This window comes from Physeter macrocephalus, chromosome 7 (assembly GCF_002837175.3).
Source record: "Physeter macrocephalus isolate SW-GA chromosome 7, ASM283717v5, whole genome shotgun sequence".
In the NCBI taxonomy this organism is placed as follows: domain Eukaryota; kingdom Metazoa; phylum Chordata; class Mammalia; order Artiodactyla; family Physeteridae; genus Physeter; species Physeter macrocephalus.
The window spans coordinates 96915410-96932668 of record NC_041220.1 but is presented as its reverse complement, the minus strand read 5'-3'; the positions used below and the strand labels follow the sequence as shown (position 1 = coordinate 96932668).

The 17259-nt window shown below is 37.6% G+C and overlaps 1 protein-coding gene across 2 annotated transcripts in view; it reads left to right on the top strand.

Annotated features, from left to right (window-relative positions):
* SLIT2 (slit guidance ligand 2) overlaps positions 1-17259 on the top strand; it is a 402412-nt gene that overhangs the window by 331260 nt on the left and 53893 nt on the right. For both annotated transcript variants that reach the window (XM_024119498.3, XM_024119497.3), the window contains 2 exons: positions 776-847; positions 3632-3795. In XM_024119498.3, coding sequence (XP_023975266.1) covers positions 776-847; positions 3632-3795 — 236 coding nt within the window. The remainder of the gene's footprint in view (positions 1-775; positions 848-3631; positions 3796-17259) is intronic.

The window sequence follows — 17259 nt, the reverse complement described above, 5'->3', positions numbered from 1 at the left end:
GACCGGGGCATGAACCCGTGTCCCCTGCATCGGCAGGCGGATTCTCAACCACTGCGCCACCAGGGAAGCCCTGCAGGTCTTTTTACAAAGGAATTAATCCTTATAGCTTACATATGTTGCAGATATTTCCCATTCTGTTTTTTATATGTAATCTTTTTTTTTTAATTGAAATATAGTTGATTTACAATGTTGTGTTAGTTTCTGGTTGCAGCAAAGTGATTTGGTTATATATGTGTGTGTGTATATATATATGTACACACACACACATATATACATATATGTATATATTCTTTTTCAGACTCTTTTCCCTTATAGTTTATTACAAGATATTGAATATAGTTCCCTGTGCTATGCAGTAGGACCTTATTGTTTTGTAATCTTTTATATTATGGATATATTTTACATTGTCAAAAATTTATCACTCTTTTCCATTATGATTTCTGAGTTTTAGAATTTAGTGCTTTAAAAAGCCTTCCATATCCCATATTTATAGAAAGGAGCTCATCTATATTTTATTTTAATACACTTTCAGTTTTATTTTTACATTTAACTCTTCGATCTAGAATTTACTTTATGCATATGATGTGAAGAAGGAACTAACTTTTTGCTTCCCCAAATAGATACCCAGTTGTGTAAAGACTATTTATTGAATGCACCATCTTTTCTACACTAATTTTAAAAGCTTGTTATAAACTAAAGTCTCATATATGCATGGGGAATTTTCTGAACTCCCTGAAATAATAGGAAATTTAATTTTGCTTTTTCTTGCTTTTAGTTCTTTACATGGAAATGACATTTCGGTTGTGCCTGAAGGTGCTTTCAACGATCTTTCTGCATTATCACACCTGTGAGTATCTAGTTCATTTTTAATGTGGATTTAGGGTCAAACTTTCCCTGGCAAGTGAGTTTGGAACAAATGGTCCAATGCCACCATTTTTATTGTCACATCATAAAATGTGATTGGTTGCATCTTTAAAGAAGATGTAAAGATTTTCAATCTAGATATGGTACCTTCTACAAAATAGCCTTAATTTATCCTTTTGGCCCTAACTCCCCATTAGTTGAGCTCTCTTTGCTTTCAAAAATGTCTCTTCTTACAAACATGGCTCCCCAACTTCCTAGCCTATGCCTTTTCTTTAATGTTCTCTGATTCTAAATATCAGCTGCCCTTCAGTTCAGTCTACCCAAACCCTGCTTTTCCAAGTCATATCCCAAATATCACCTCCTCAAGGAAGCCTATCCTGATTTGCTCAAACTGGATTCATTTATTTAGCGAATATTACTCAGCACTGACTATGGCACCATGCAGAAATAAATTAGACAAAGTTTAAGACATTATGGTGTGGGAGAGGGAAACAGCCAAATCCTCATATTGGCTGAAATTTTTTTCCTTTGCATTCTCTCTCATAGCAGGCTGTTTGTACCTCCATATTTCTTGGAAGTATAATAAAACAATTTAATAATGAGGTCCAAAGAACACAACTGGATTAAATTTCATTGTTCCATTATTTTTAGCTGTAGTGTTAAGACCTTGGCAAATTGGAAGGAAGTTCAGAGAACAGCCCTAGAATCCAAAGCCTTCTTAGGTCAGGCTGAGTTTGGCATCACCTGGTGACAGTTATCTGCTTCAGCTTAAATATCAGTATCAGTTGGCCCTTGGTTCTCCAGAAGAGGTTACTTGCCATATTTTTTCTTGGATTTGCCCTCCTCTTCAAAGCCTACCAAACCCCAAGAAGATAAGAAGTTTAGAAAATTGAGAGAAGGGGATGGGCAGAGAATAGGAGCCATTAGTCAATCATGCTACATCTGAATTTCCCTTAAAGGGGCTGTGTTATCAGTGGAGGTTTTTGTCAATGGGACTGCTGCTGTCAATATCCCTTCCATTACATTAAACTACTAGGTCCCTGGAGGCAAGACCTCCATTTTTTCATGTGTGAGCCTCTGCTCCGACCTCAAAGTTGACGTCAGGGTCACTTCTCTACAAACTCCATGGAAGTCACTTGCCTGAGATCACATGTAAATGAGACCCCTGGCTCAGGGGTGCAGGACTGCGGCACTGCGGCAGGGAATGCCTCCTAGAGAAGGAAGTGGCTGTTCAGCTAGTGTTAGGGTGATGAATCAGAAAAGGCTACGTGGGAAAGGTGCTGCTTGAGCTAGGTAGGATTGTCCTTTATGTGACCCTCCTCCCCAACAGGGAGAGCAATTTGAATCTTCTTTGTCATGCATCCTATTTGTCATATATTTCATTTTATGCAATTGTGTTTTACACCCCAGACCAGAGAGAGCTATGCTCCATTCACATTTTTGACTGTTTCTCCTGGCATAGTAAGGACTTAGCAAATGTCAGTAGAGATGAGATCAGATGACTCAAAAACATCATTTTCCTCATTTTTAATTTAAAAGAAAGGTTTGAATCTGACATACATATGAGCATAACATTTACTTCACTCCAATTCTTAGCTAGAGTTTGGCATTAAAACAGCTGCAATATAAAGTATTACAGTTTTGTAAGTATATTTTGATAGTCTCCTCATAAAAGAATAATTTTGCTTAGACTGTATACCTAGAAACATTACTAATCTGAAGTTAATTATGAATCAGAATTAATCAGCTTTTAAATGCTACTTTATGCACACACTACTTGTGCCCAAGCTTGGCAAATTTGTGAATCCATTGGTTAACATCTCTGGCCTCAGTTTTTTAGTCTGTAAAATGGGTTGTTAATAATGTTGATCTCATAGAGTTTCTATTTAGGATAAAATGAGGTAATTCATATAAATGGCTTAGCACAATTCCTGTATATCATAATGATACAATAAATAGCATTTATAATCAAGCATTATCTTGATTACTTTTCCTGTCACTACAACTGCTTAAGTGAGTAGGAACCAAAGTTCTAAAATGAAAAACTTTAAGGGGACAAACGTCCAATGGAGTTCCAAATCAGCTCTGGGGAACTAGCTGTATGCGTCTTTATTATTTTATGCCCTTTCTTATCTTCTTGCGTTTTACTGGTCCTTTACCCTGAAACATCCTTTCCAACCTTTTCCACATACTTGAATCTAAATATCTAAAAGCTCAGACTTCTTAAACCACCTGTCTCCTAGAAGAGTTACCCTCTGTTCATAGTTATCTTGTAAATTCTTCTGCTATACCACTTCTAAAGAAAATTACTTGTATGTATGCGTTTATGTTAATCTCCTTTGCAGAAGGAGTTTTTGGGGGTTAAAAATAGTGTATTATTCATGTTTGGGTCCCCAGAACCTGGCATAATGATTGGGTTCTAAGTAAATCATTGGTGAATGAAGGAAGTGTTAATGTGCATTTGGGGTGTGCTTGCACCCAGTATAAACCTGTCTGCAAATACAAGGAGACTTTGTAAAGCCAGGTAAGTGCTAACACTGGTGACAACTCACTAAATCGCAGTTGCACATAATTCAGGAAAATGGGGACTCCCCAGTGCCTCCATTTTCTTCTAAATTTTTATCAATAAATCTATAGGGATTTTCTACTGAGCATCACCATAAATTATGGTCCCTTAGGAAATAATAACGGTGCTTCTGTATTTGTGTGTGTGTGTGTGTGTGTGTGTGTGTGTGTGTGTGTGTGCTTTTGTTGTGTTGTTTTACAGAGCAATTGGAGCCAACCCTCTTTACTGTGATTGTAACATGCAGTGGTTATCCGACTGGGTCAAGTCGGAATACAAAGAACCAGGAATTGCTCGCTGTGCTGGTCCTGGAGAAATGGCAGATAAACTATTACTCACAACTCCCTCCAAAAAATTTACATGTCAAGGTATAGTTCTTAACCAGTTGTACTTCTGTAAATAAAACTTCACCGTATTAATTTAAAAGAAAAAAGAAAACCATGGGCTGCTAGATTTCATGGGTAGAGCTGAAAAACTCCAATAAATAATTACTGTTTCTTCCCATACTTGGAGAAGACAGAGCAGTTATATGAGGAGCCCAAGGAAAGAATTTAGTTTGAAATAAATCGCAGAAATAATCCATTGGAAATGACAAAGTTTTCTTTAAAATGTATGGAGAAATGAAGAGTACACAATTTCTAGAAATTCCTCTCATAGCCTCTAACAAGTGAAATATTTTGCTTTTGCTTTGTCTGAATGTGTACCCTGCTCCTAGGGCTGCCAGGGCTCTGTGGCTTCCTGATTCCAGGTAAGGAGAAATGAGCCCTCCCCAGTGTTCAGGCCAGACCTTCCGGCTCACCTCCTGTGCTTCACTCTTCCTGTGTTGATGGTGCTGTTTCTTGCTTGTTTGGATCCTTTTCTTTTCCCTTTGTTTTATGTACTTGTGAATTCTATACAGTGGCTTAGTAACAAATATTTTCTTCTCTTATTACAAAAGTAATCTATGCCCAACATAGAATAGCTAAAGAATAGGAAAATGTAAACAATAAGAAACTAAAGATCTAAATCTAACAATTAATGACAATACCAAAAGATAATCACTATTAAACTTGTTTTGTATACCTTCCCACTTTTTCTAGTCAAATATATGGATTTAAGTTTCTTACCAAAAATAGGGTAGGGCTTCCCTGGTGGCGCAGTGGTTGAGAGTCCGCCTGCCGATACAGGGGACACGGGTTCGTGCCCCGGTCCGGGAGGATCCCACATGCCGCGGAGCGGCTGGGCCCGTGAGCCATGGCCGCTGAGCCTGCGCGTCCGGAGCCTGTGCTCCGCAACGGGAGAGGCCACAACAGTGAGAGGCCCGCGTACCGCAAAAAAAAAAAAATAGGGTAGAAGGTTACTATAATCCTTAGTTTTTGTTGTTTCATGAGGGCCACTTTTAATTATTAGATGGAGGTGAGAAATTCTTAAAAATTCTAAATGTGTAAGCAGCAAATGCTTATTATACTTGTTTTATGGGTAAAACTAAACCTTGGGTATTGTGGAGCATAGAGAACGTTGCAGACCTACCTGAAAAGATAAGTTTTCAACACTTGATCATGTAGGTGGGAAAACACATCTAAGTAGGTAATAGTGTGCAGTGAATCACAGAATGAAGACCAGCCTGGTTTCACCTGGGCTAAATCCCAGCTTCAATTTTCAATAGCTATGTAACTTTAGTTTACTAGCTTAACCAGCCTGTGGCTCAGATTCCTCGTCTGTAGGCAGAGGTGATGATAATACATACCAGAAAGGGTTTTTTTAAGATTAGATGAGATATTATAAGTGGAATCTTAAAAAAAAAAAAGAAAAGAAAATGTCGTTTTCACAGAAACAGAGAATAGAAGGGTAGTTTCCAGGGGCCAGGGGAGAGGGAAAATGGGGAGATGTTGGTGAAAGGGTACAAACTTTCAGTTATAAGGGCAATAAGTTCTGAGGATCTAATGCACAGCATGGTGACAATAGTTAATAATATGGTATTGGATACTTAAAAGTTTCTGAGAGTAAATCTTAAGCATTCTCCCCCCCCACACACAAAAGTTAACTATGTGAGGTGATGGATGTATATTATCTTGCTCTTGTTAATCACTACACAGTGTATATGTATATCAAATCATCAGGTTATACATTGTAAGTACATACAATTATATTTGTCAAATATTTTTCAATAAAGTTTGGGGAAAAGGATTCATTTATTTAATATATATAAAACATGCTTACTGCCTTACACACAATAAGCTCTCAGTATAGGTTAGCTGCCATTTTTATTATTATAACATTTCAAAACACCAGCAAAAATATGATGTGGGATGGCATGCCATGTTCTGTTGGTGGAAGAAGGAATTTTCAAAAACTGTATTCCCTCCTCCAAACATTTTTAAGTGGTCATCTGATGTTTTTTCGTAGTTATAAATGGTTACAGGAGGTGTAATTCACAGTGCATTGTAAATATTGATATCTTAAAACAACACTCTTCCATTATTCTTTTAAATGTATTTGGTGGAATCTAAATATCACAGCCAATTTTAAAAGAAACAAAAACAAGATCCTCAATATTTTATGTTGCTCTTTTTCCTCGAACTTCGATTTTTCTCCTTGAATTTCTATTCCCAGTACCTCAGAGAACTGTATCATTCTTCACTACCAAAAATATGTATATAATTGGAATATTTAAAATTTCCTACCACTAAAGATCTATGAGTTTTTAAATTTTTATTAGAATTAATTGTTGTCAATAATGCTTAATGGGGCTTCCCTGGTGGCGCAGTGGTTGCGCGTCCGCCTGCCGATGCAGGGGAACCGGGTTCGCGCCCCGGTCTGGGAGGATCCCACGTGCCGCGGAGTGGCTGGGCCCATGGGCCATGGCCGCTGAGCCTGTGCGTCCGGAGCCTGTGCTCCGCAACGGGAGAGGCCACAGCAGGGGGAGGCCCGCATACCACAAAAAAAAAAAAAAAAAAAAAAAAATAATGCTTAATGAAACACTGATTGCGACAGCATAATTATTTATCAATATGCTAATATTTATATTCAAAATTGAAATTAAAATTTTATTGGACATGCCTCTCTGGGATTATGTGCATTGATTGCAAGAGCCTTTGCAAATAACCAGTGTTTTAAATTATTCTTTTGTAACCTCAGATGCTTCCTTGGGGCAGTGCCCCATGGTAAATTTCTGGTGGGCTGAGAAGTATATCATATTTTTGTAAGGTGGAGATGATTGTCAAAGGGGAGAGAGGGGAGGAGAAACTGGCATAAAAACTTACTTGTAGGCATATTATTGGGCAGATTGATTCTAGAAAGAGTATATAGACAAGCTGAGCAACTGCAGACTGATTCTGTTACACTCTCTGTACCCAGGGATACTCACACCACACTTTGAAAAATGCTGGTGTTTATCTTCAATTCTTAAAGCTTAGAGTTCTGTGAAGCTATTTCCTTTTTTTTTTTTTTTTTAATTTTTAAAATATTTATTTATTTATTTATTTATTTTGGGCTGTGTTGGGTCTTCATTGCTGCGCGCGGGCTTTTCTCTAGTTGCGGCGAGCGGGGGCTACTCTTAGGTGCGGTGTGTGGGCTTCTCACTGCGGTGGCTTCTCTTGTTGTGGAGCACGGGCTCTAGGTGCACAGGCTTCAGTAGTTGTGCCTCGCGGGCTCTAGAGCGCAGGCTCAGTAGTTGTGGCGCACAGGCTTAGTTGCTCTGCGGCATGTGGGATCTCCTTGGACCAGGACTTGAACCCATGTCCCATGCATTGGTAGGTGGATTCTTAACCACTGTGCTACCAGGGAAGTCCCCATATTAATTTGTTAAATGTTCCCTGAAGGCCAGTGAATGCAAACATACATACATACATGCATAAATGTCTGTTTAACTCAAGATTTGTCTAATTGATTTGACCTTTCCTTCATTAATAGTATCTTTTGTTCTTAATATAGCATGAATGGAAATATGCTTTGGTCTGGATCAGTGTAGCCTGATAGACCTTTCTGCAGTGATAGAAATGTTCCATACCTGTGCTATCCAATATGGTAGCCTCTAGCCACATGTGGTTGTTGAAATGTAGCTAAGGCAACTGCGGAAATGATTTTTTAAATTGTATTTAAATTTAAACTTAAATAGTCATATGTAGCTAGTGGCTACCATATTGCATAGTGCTGTTGCTACAGGGCTCAGATGAAGAAATCCTGTCAGAGAGTGGCTGTGAAAGGTTTCTTACAAGAGTGTCTAAGCCAGTTGTTTGGATAAGCAGGCAAGTGTGAGGACTTGAGCTACAGGTGGGTGGAACTGCAGGAGCCCAGCTGTGATATAGGAAAATGCTGAAACTGTGACAGTTTATTTAATATTCACTGACTCATCAAATTAACAAATCACACATATTTCAAGGTACATCCTAAACTACGTAGCAGACAGCACAGGTGTAGGCCAGTTGGCAAGAAGTGTAGACATTCAGAACTCAACAAATTTAGTGTAATTGCACTTAACAAACTAAGATTTACTCAGTTCTTCTATAACTTAACATAATTTTAGAGAGATAGCAAACATTGAAAATCATAATGTTATTTGCCAGCATTTCTCGATATTTGTCAGAATATTGTGAACCACTCTCGTATTCTTTGCTAGAAATATTTACTCATAATAAATGGATTGGTAAAGGCAAAGTATTCTAATCCATTCATTAAAATAATTAACTCTGGGAAATCTACTGAGTACTGTGTTTTTGAGTTTACATGCTTTATGAGCTTGAAAGCAGTAAAATTATGCTTCTTTAAATATTTTATAATTTGAGGTTTTTATATTTTAATTAACTTTTGTGCCAGTTTTAATGTGTTTTATTTATTCATGAAAATCATGTAAGTACATACTCCTAATATTAAAGTTTGTAAATATGTAATTTCAAATTACAGCAGGAAGATGAATATTCTTTATTTGAAAACATGTTTATGTAGCTATATTTAAATATAACTTAAATATTTTCTCTGCTAGAAAAGACAATAATATTATTTTGAGTAATTAATTATTTCAATATAATTTTTATCTTACATTTTTCAGAGTATTTTCTTTGTAGTATAATCTCATAGTTTCAGTGCACAACAGAAATAAATGAACTGAATGAAATAGATTATCAGAGCATATTTAGTTAATACCCAGATTAGGGCATTCCTGAATGGGAAGCAGATGGTCATGACTTGTTGTTATAACCCAAATGTCCTGTCTTCATCTTTTAAATATCATGATATTAGAATGCTCAAGCAGAAAATGAAGGGTTTTGCCCTCTCCAGATTTTCATTGAAAACGTCAGCATGGAATGTAGAATATTGTTAATTTCCAATATTCCCTTTATTGCTCTTGGTTCAGGAAGCTTTAGCTATTCAGGCTACTAAATTGTTCACTTTTAATTTTACAGACATTTATTAAACACTTAAATGTGCTAAGGAGTGAACAGTCTAAAGGAAACAAGTGGTATATTGCCTCTTTCATTCAACAAATATTATGTGAGTTCCTGTTATGCACCAGGCACAGCTCCAAGGTATTAAGAATACAATAATAGGGCTTCCCTGGTGGCGCAGTGGTTGAGAGTCCGCCTGCCGAGGCAGGGGACGCGGGTTCGTGCCCCGGTCAGGGAGGATCCCACATGCCGCGGAGCGGCTAGGCCCGTGAGCCATGGCCGCTGAGCCTGCGCGTCCGGAGCCTGTGCTCCGTAAATAGGACAGAAAAACCCCTGCTTTTATGGAGCTTATATTCTACTGATAGATAACATTTAAATGGATAATTGCAAAACGATATGGAAGTTTGGTGATAGAAATATATATACAATATTAATAATGTATATCCAAAGCAAACAATTGTGGAATTGTAACCAATACCACCAGGTCCATCAGGGCATCAGGAGACTCTTATAGTGAGTCAAGTGAAACTGAGAATGGAGCACGAATCAGGGAAAGCAGCCCCAGTGGTCAGGTGTCTGGTAGGCAGGAACCCAATGAAGAGGCAGGGATATGGCCCTCAACATACCTCATTAGTTATCTATAAAGATCAGCTAAGGGGTCGGGAAACCCGGGACCTTTTCATATCCCAGAATGATCAACATTCCACCACCACATGGTTGATCTCTTCTGCTATTTTTATAGGTGAAGAATCCTCTAGATTCTGGAATTTCTGGGAAAAATTCCACATCTCTCAGTAATAACATTGTAATATTGTCAGTTTTTTTTTTTCCCAGTGAGATCAACATTTCCTTTTGGGGGGTGTTCTTGACAAGTTCAAGGTCTTTGGGTTTTTTTTTCCTCAAAATTATTAGTTAATATTGTCCTTAATCATTTAATTAAAGTATGAAGGTGATTAAATAATTTAACCTAAAGTAATGAAAAATTTACTAGTTAGATCTGTTTTGAAATAGTATTTAAAACTTGGTCAAATCCTTTTTACATTTTCAGATTTAGTATCACTAGAACATAGTTATAAATTTGAAATAACCTTAGCTTTGGGGGATTATGATTTGCTCGCTGACTAAAGAAAATATTCAGGTTTCTACATAGTATTTGCCAAAAGCACCATCTTTAAAAAACAAACAACGGCTGTGTTTCGTTATACTTTTTAAAAAACTTAAAACACTGGGAAATTTTTAACAGACATTTATTTTAATAGGTGATGAGGATCAATGATTTGTATTCGGTTCTTAAATATCATACATCTATATCATCTCTGATACAATAATTCCATAAAGTAATTATTGCTCTTTTTCTTTTAAGTGTGCTTCAAGAAGTTTATTTACTGGCTTAAGATCATATGTGTGTGTAGCAAATGGCCAAGCCAGGGAATCCCAGACATGTAATACCCATCTTCATGTTTTTGTTTAACCATTTATAAAATGCAAATTTGTAGGATTTTAACCCCCTATCATCTAGGGACCATCTCTACCCCTCCACTGAAACTATAGGGATACCAGTGACTTCCCTCTTGCCCATTTCAATAGCTTCTTTTTAGCTTCTTTATTTGCCCTCTTTTCATCTTAGACAGTGGTGGCCACTGCTCCCTCTTGTACATTCCCATTGCCTCTTCATTCCTTTGCTGACATCTCTTTCTTACCCACTCTTTAATATTGACATATGTGGGGTTCTCTCCTTAGCCCTGTTAATTTAACTGATTTCGGTCCTGTGGCTTCAAGTATCTAGCCATGACTTTTCTTATGAACTTCAGATTCATATTTCCATTCACCTAGTGAATTCCTCTCCCTTGCTGGCTTGCAGAAACTTAAAACACATATTCCAAAATATGCCTTCCCATTTTCCACATTCTCTTGCAACTGTGTCCTGTAATTTATCCATAGATGTCTCTATTACTGAACTACTAGTTAGTTATGCCCAATATCAAATATCCCCCTATGTTTTTTCTGAGTTATCTTTGATCTACGTCTGACTTTATACAGGGCAGTACTAAGGGGGTCTACTGTTTGACTCATGTGTCCAAGGGACACCAGAAAGAAGGCAGACTCTGGGATATAGTTAGAAATTTGTGTTTGGAGCTTTTAGTCATAAGTCAAAGTGAGATACAATTCTTAGTGGGTGGCAATATTAGTGTCAGGTGCATAGCTAGTGATTTGAGTCAAGTAAGCAAGTCTGCCTACAAGCTTTAATGGATTTGCGGTCCAGCAGTTCTTCCATCAAAGTTAAAGTAACTGACAAAGACAAATTGTTAACCAAACTTTCTGCTCGTTTTCCCTTTGAATTATTAAGCTAAACACAGCTCCACTCCATATAGCTGATGCTAGAGAGCTCTCTTAAGTCAAGACCTAATCTTAAATCAATCTAGATTGCCTAGACTGGCCTTCATTTCAGTGACATTAGTAAACATTTGTATTCAGGAAGCTAGATTTGTTTTCTCCTCTGTGGCATCTTTCTCCTCTATGGCACACATCTTCTGAGGGCTAATGTGTTGGCAATAATTTAACACTTCTTGGAACCAGCTTTTGGAAGAAAGAAAGTTTGAAGATTGGTGAAGTTGTATCAGCAAGCAAGTTGTAGTTCCTTGCCAAGCATCAATGCAAGAACAAAAAGAACCTCTCCTTCTTAATTGTGTGCTGTTATTTCTCGTGGTTGTCCACGCCAGATTTACAAATCACAGTTGGTCCTTAAAAACACAAAATCATTAACTCTAGGTGTCGTTACCCAATGGGAAATTATCTCTCGGTGCCCATTTCCACTGTCCCTTGTTTTAGTTAATAATAGCCCCTACAGTTTTTCCAGATTTCAAAAGCTCCTGGCATAGACCGAAGGTACTCAGTGAACTTGCAATGAATGAATAAACAGCAAGCTCTAATTTGCCTTTGTGCTAAAATTTGAACAAACATACAGAGGAAGACTTACTCTCTTTTCTCCTTTTAAGTAAACCACTTATGTCCCTCCCAGCCCCTGCCTTCTTTGGATGTCTAGGCTTTAAAGAGTGTCAGAACTTTCTGTGGCTTCTGTGCTTGTTCTCACCATATTCTGTGCTCAGAATTCATTAGCATCTCATTTAAAGCTTAAAGCAACCCATTGAGATGACTGCCATTACTCTCCTAATTCCATACAGTTAACTAACACATCTAGAGCACTAACTTGGCCTGGTTGACTTCTGATTCTCTTCCTAAGATTACTACACATTATGATAAGAGCTTGTCTATTTCTTGTTCCTGGACGTCTTGTTTTCATCTGGGACCAGTCAAGTGTGCAAGATTCTATGTGTTTGTTTGCTCTTAGAGAACTATGCTAATAACCCTTCTACCATTTTATTTTGACTTTAGCATATCCCTTTGGCTCTGATATTATCTCCTTGTTGTAGAAACAGATTAAAGATGTGATTACCCTTGAATAAGAACTTTGCAAGAAAGGGTCTCAGAGAAGTTGTCCCGGATGGAAAATGAACCACATATTGAAGGCAAAGACAAGATAGAAGGTGGACTTAGAAGAGAAGCAAAATATTGGTGGGAAGATGAATGAGAGAAAAGAACCAGATACAAAGGATATAGTTCCAAGGGGTTAGAATATAAAAATAAATGGATTTAGATAAACCAAGTGGATGTAAAAATCACATTATAAGAAGAACATTTAGTTAGGTGGAATTATAATCTAAATAAAATAGGAAAAGGAATCATACCATTTTAAGACATTTGGACATATCAGACGATGCTGCTATTTGGAATTTCTATAATTCATAAACATCTTTTGAATTACCTTTCACTCAAACTCAGGTGTTAGAAATAAGAAATTATCTTTGAAAAATTGATTTTAAAAGAGGGATTTGAAAAAAAGGAGAAGCAAATAGAATGGTAGCTATAGTAGTCAACTTTACCAAGCTGAAGAAATTAGAATTCAATATTTTATATATTCCTCAACCTGATGCCACAAGAACAGTTTGTGGGTTTAGGAAATTATCAGAAGAAGCCTGTGCACATGAGAAAGCTTGTTATTTTGATTCTTGTAGCTAAACTGAATATGTATGGGAGAGCAACAATCTCCCTTCACATACCCATAAGAAATTGCAGATACTGAAAATAGTTGAGCAGACGTGCTATATTAAAACTGAAACTTGGTCCTGGAAAAAAAGTGGAGAAATTAGATAGTGCTTATTAATCAAATATGGTTCATTGGATATTTATTCAATAAATCTCGACTGTGCTAAAAACTGGACAGAGGCTACTTCAGCCTGGCAGTTTCATTATCTGCATACTCTATTAAAATAATTCTTCAAAACATACCCAGTTTTTTTTTCTAAAACAATCTCGAGCTTCTCATCTAAATAATAAAACATAATTTTTGAAAAATGTTACATTCCACAGAATAAACTTAGAAACTGCCAACCCTGAACCCCTCCATTCAAACGACAGCCTTTTGAGGTTGAAAGCACAGAAATAGACTAAAACACAGTTTTCCTCAAGGTCTTGGGAAGTAGCCAGATGAATGTTTACAATCCTTGCATTGCCTGACGTGCTGTTTTGCTGGCTTACATTCTTAGCTGCTTCACCCTATGCCTTTGTTCTAAGAGTCTTCTTTCTTCTAGCCTAGCTCAGGAATCCATTACCATTTAGATATTTCCTTTCCTAGTGCTGATTCTAAGTGTGATCATTTTAGCAAACACAAAGCCATTTATTGTGGGGTATGACATTAATTTAACATACTGCTCTAATTAACTGCTGCATTTACTTCCCCAATGTACTGAATAGCTAAATTTATTTGATAAATACATTGGAGGAGGGTGAGAAATTAAATTTCTACATGGCTCACTTCAGTATTAATCCCAGCAATTTCCCAACTGTAATTTGATACAACAACTGCATTCGTTTTTCTGGTACCAAGAAAAAGCAGAGGAGATACAGGCACGGCCTCCCCTAGTGATTGAGGTGTCCCTGGGAGCAAACACCAACCCTTCCCATTAATAGTGATCGCCAGGGCTTCCCTGGTGGCGCAGTGGTTGAGAGTCCGCCTGCCGATGCAGGGGACGCGGGTTCGTGCCCCGGTCCGGGAGGATCCCACATGCCGCGGAGCGGCTGGGCCCGTGAGCCGTGGCCGCTGGGCCTGCGCGTCCGGAGCCTGTGCTCCGCAACGGGAGAGGCCACAACAGTGAGAGGCCCGCGTACCACACAAAAAAAATAGTGATCCCCAGAACTGTCATTTATTTCCAAATAGTTGAAAAAGAAACAGGAATCTCTATGCAAACATATTTCAGGGTTTTTGTAAATAGGAAAACTGAACAGTATAGAACGCTGTCCTTTTTTGGATTGTACTCCAAAACCATTATATGAATATGTATTTCCTAGGGTAAGGGAATATTTAGGTATGAAGAGTTTTAATGGCAACCATGTTACTTCACATTTTCTTTCATATATGAGTTTCTGTAAGTAGACCAACAGCTTACTCTTGGTCTCTAATCTGTAGAAAAATTTGATTATAGGAAGTTTATATTAGCAGAAGTCATACAGCTTTTTGGGTGGAGGTACCTTGAAGCTTAGAGCAGTGGTAGAAGAGTAGGGGCAGGGGAGGGATGCTATACAGCTGCCTCAGATTACCTTGCTAGAAATTATGTGTGGTGAGACATACACTTAGAATTATCACTGCTAATTCCAGTGAGGATAAAGGACTGCAGAGAGATTGATGGTGAAAGCAAAAATATAATTAATGTTTATGTTATAAAATATTTGTATTTTAAATATAAAAGTGTCACTCTGACAGAGTGTACTCATCGGACAGTTGCCAAAAGGCCGTCTAGTGAGCTCTCACAAACAGTGCAAAAAGTAGCATCAGTGGAACATAATTTTATTGAGGATGATACAATATCTACATTTTTAGCCACTTATGGAACACATATGTGTGTCCGAAGGAATGTATCTTCAACTGAATCTGCATTTAATCTAGACCTTTCATGGATTATGACATTTTTTTAATGTGTATCCCAAAAGGTGAGATTGCAAGTAGAGACCGCTTCAGCAGTATTTTCTTCTCGGCAAGGAAGACACAGAAAGCTCACTCATCTTCTGCTTGTGCTAATGTGCTAACAAACTGAACTGAAGGGACATGAGGGAGGATATAATGAAGATTTCATTTTTGGTTTCTTGTCCTAAGCATAAAAGTGGCAGTGTTTTATATCTCCTGTATGAAAATAACAGTACTGGATTAATATTATCAGGGCAGGTGCATATTATTGCATTTTTATTTGCACTGATAAATTTCCTTTTTTTTCTTTTTTTAATGTATTTTTTTAAAACATCTTTATTGGAGTATAATTGCTTTACAATGGTGAGTTAGTTTCTGCTTTATAACAAAGTGAATCAGCTATACATATACATATATCCCCATATCTCCTCCCTCTTGCATCTCCCTCCCTCCCAGCCTCCCTATCCCACCCCTCTAGGTGGTCACAAAGCACTGAGCTGATCTCCCTGTGCTATGTGGCTGCTTCTCACTAGCTATCTGTTTTACATTTGGTAGTGTATATATGTCCATGCCACTCTCTCACTTTGTCCCAGCTTCCCCTTCCCGTGTCCTCAAGTCCATTCTCTACATCTGTGTCTTTATTCCTGTCCTGCCCCTAGGTTCTTCACAACCTTTTTTTTTTTTAGATTCCATGTATATGTGTTAGCATACGCTATTTGTTTTTCTCTTTCTGACTTGCTTCACTCTGTATGACAGTCTCTATGTCCATCCACCTCACTACAAATCAATTTCGTTTCTTTTTATGGCTGAATAATATTCCATTGTATATATGTGCCACATCTTCTTTATCCATTCATCTGTCGATGGACCCTTAGGTTGCTTCCATGTCCTGGCTATTGTAAATAGAGCTGCAATGAACATTGTGGCACATGACTTTTTTTGAATTATGGTTTGCTCGGGGTATAAGCCCAGTAGTGAGATTGCTGGGTCATATGGTAGTTCTATTTTTAGTTTTTTAAGGAACCTCCATACTGTTCTCCATAGTGCCTGTATCAATTTACATTCTCACCAACAGTGCAAGAGGGTTCCCTTTTCAGGCTGTCCTTTCTCCATTGTATATTCTTACCTCCTTTATCAAGGATAAAGTGACCATAGTTGTGTGGGTTTATCTCTGGGCTTTCTATCCTGTCCATTGATCTATATTTCTGTTTTTGTGTCAGTACCATACTCTCTTGATTACTGTAGCTTTGTAGTATAGCCTTAAGTCAGGGAGCCTGATTCCTCTAGCTCCATTTTTCTTTCTCAAGATTGCTTTGGCTATTCAGGTCTTTTGTGTTTCCATGCATCCTGTGAAATTTTTGTTCTAGTTCTGTTGAAAAATGCCATTGGTAGTTTGATAGGGATTGCACTGAATCTGTAAATTGCTTTGGATAGTAGAGTCATTTTCACAATGTTGATTCTTCCATTCCAAGAGCATGGTATATCTCTCCATCTGTTTGTATCATCTTTAACTTCTTTCATCAGTGTCTTATAGTTTTCTGCATACAGGTCTTTTGTCTCCTTAGGTAGGTTTATTCCTAGGTATCTTATTCTTTTCGTGGCAGTGGTAAATGGAAGTGTTCCCTTAATTTCTCTTTCAGATTTTTCATCATTAATATATAGAAAAGCAGGAGATTTCTGTGCATTAATATTGTATCCTGCTACTTTACCAAATTCATTGATGAGCTCTAGTAGTTTTCTGGTAGCATCTTTAGGATTCTCTATGTATAGTATCATGTCATCTGCAAACAGTGACAGATTTACTTCTTCTTTTCCGATTTGGATTCCTTTTATTTCTTTTTCTTCTCTGATTGCTGTGGCTAAAACTTCCAAACCTATGTTGAACAATAGTGGTGAGAGTGGACAACCTTGTCTTGTTCCTGATCTTAGAGGAAATGGTTTCAGTTTTTCACTGTTGAGAACGATGTTGTCTGTGGGTTTGTCATATATGAACTTTATTATGTTGAGATAAGTTCCCTCTATGCCTACTTTCTGGAGGGTTTTTATCATAAATGGGTGTTGAATATGTCGAAAGCTTTTTCTGCATCTATTGAGATGATCATATGGTTTTTCTCCTTCAATTTGTTAATATGGTGTATCACATTGATTGATTTGCATATATTGAAGAATCCTTGCATTCCTGCGATAAACCCCACTTGATCATGGTGTATGATCCTTTTAATGTGCTGTTGGATTCTGTTTGCTAGTATTTTGTTGAGGATTTTTGCATCACTGTTAATCAGTGATACTGGCCTGTAGTTGTCTTTCGTTGTGACATCTTTGTCTGGTTTTGGTATCAGGGTGATGGTGGCCTTGTAGAATGAGTTTTTGAGTGTTCCTCCCTCTGCTATATCTTGGAAGAGTTTGAGAAGGATAGGTGTTAGCTCTTCTCTAAATGTTTGATAGAATTC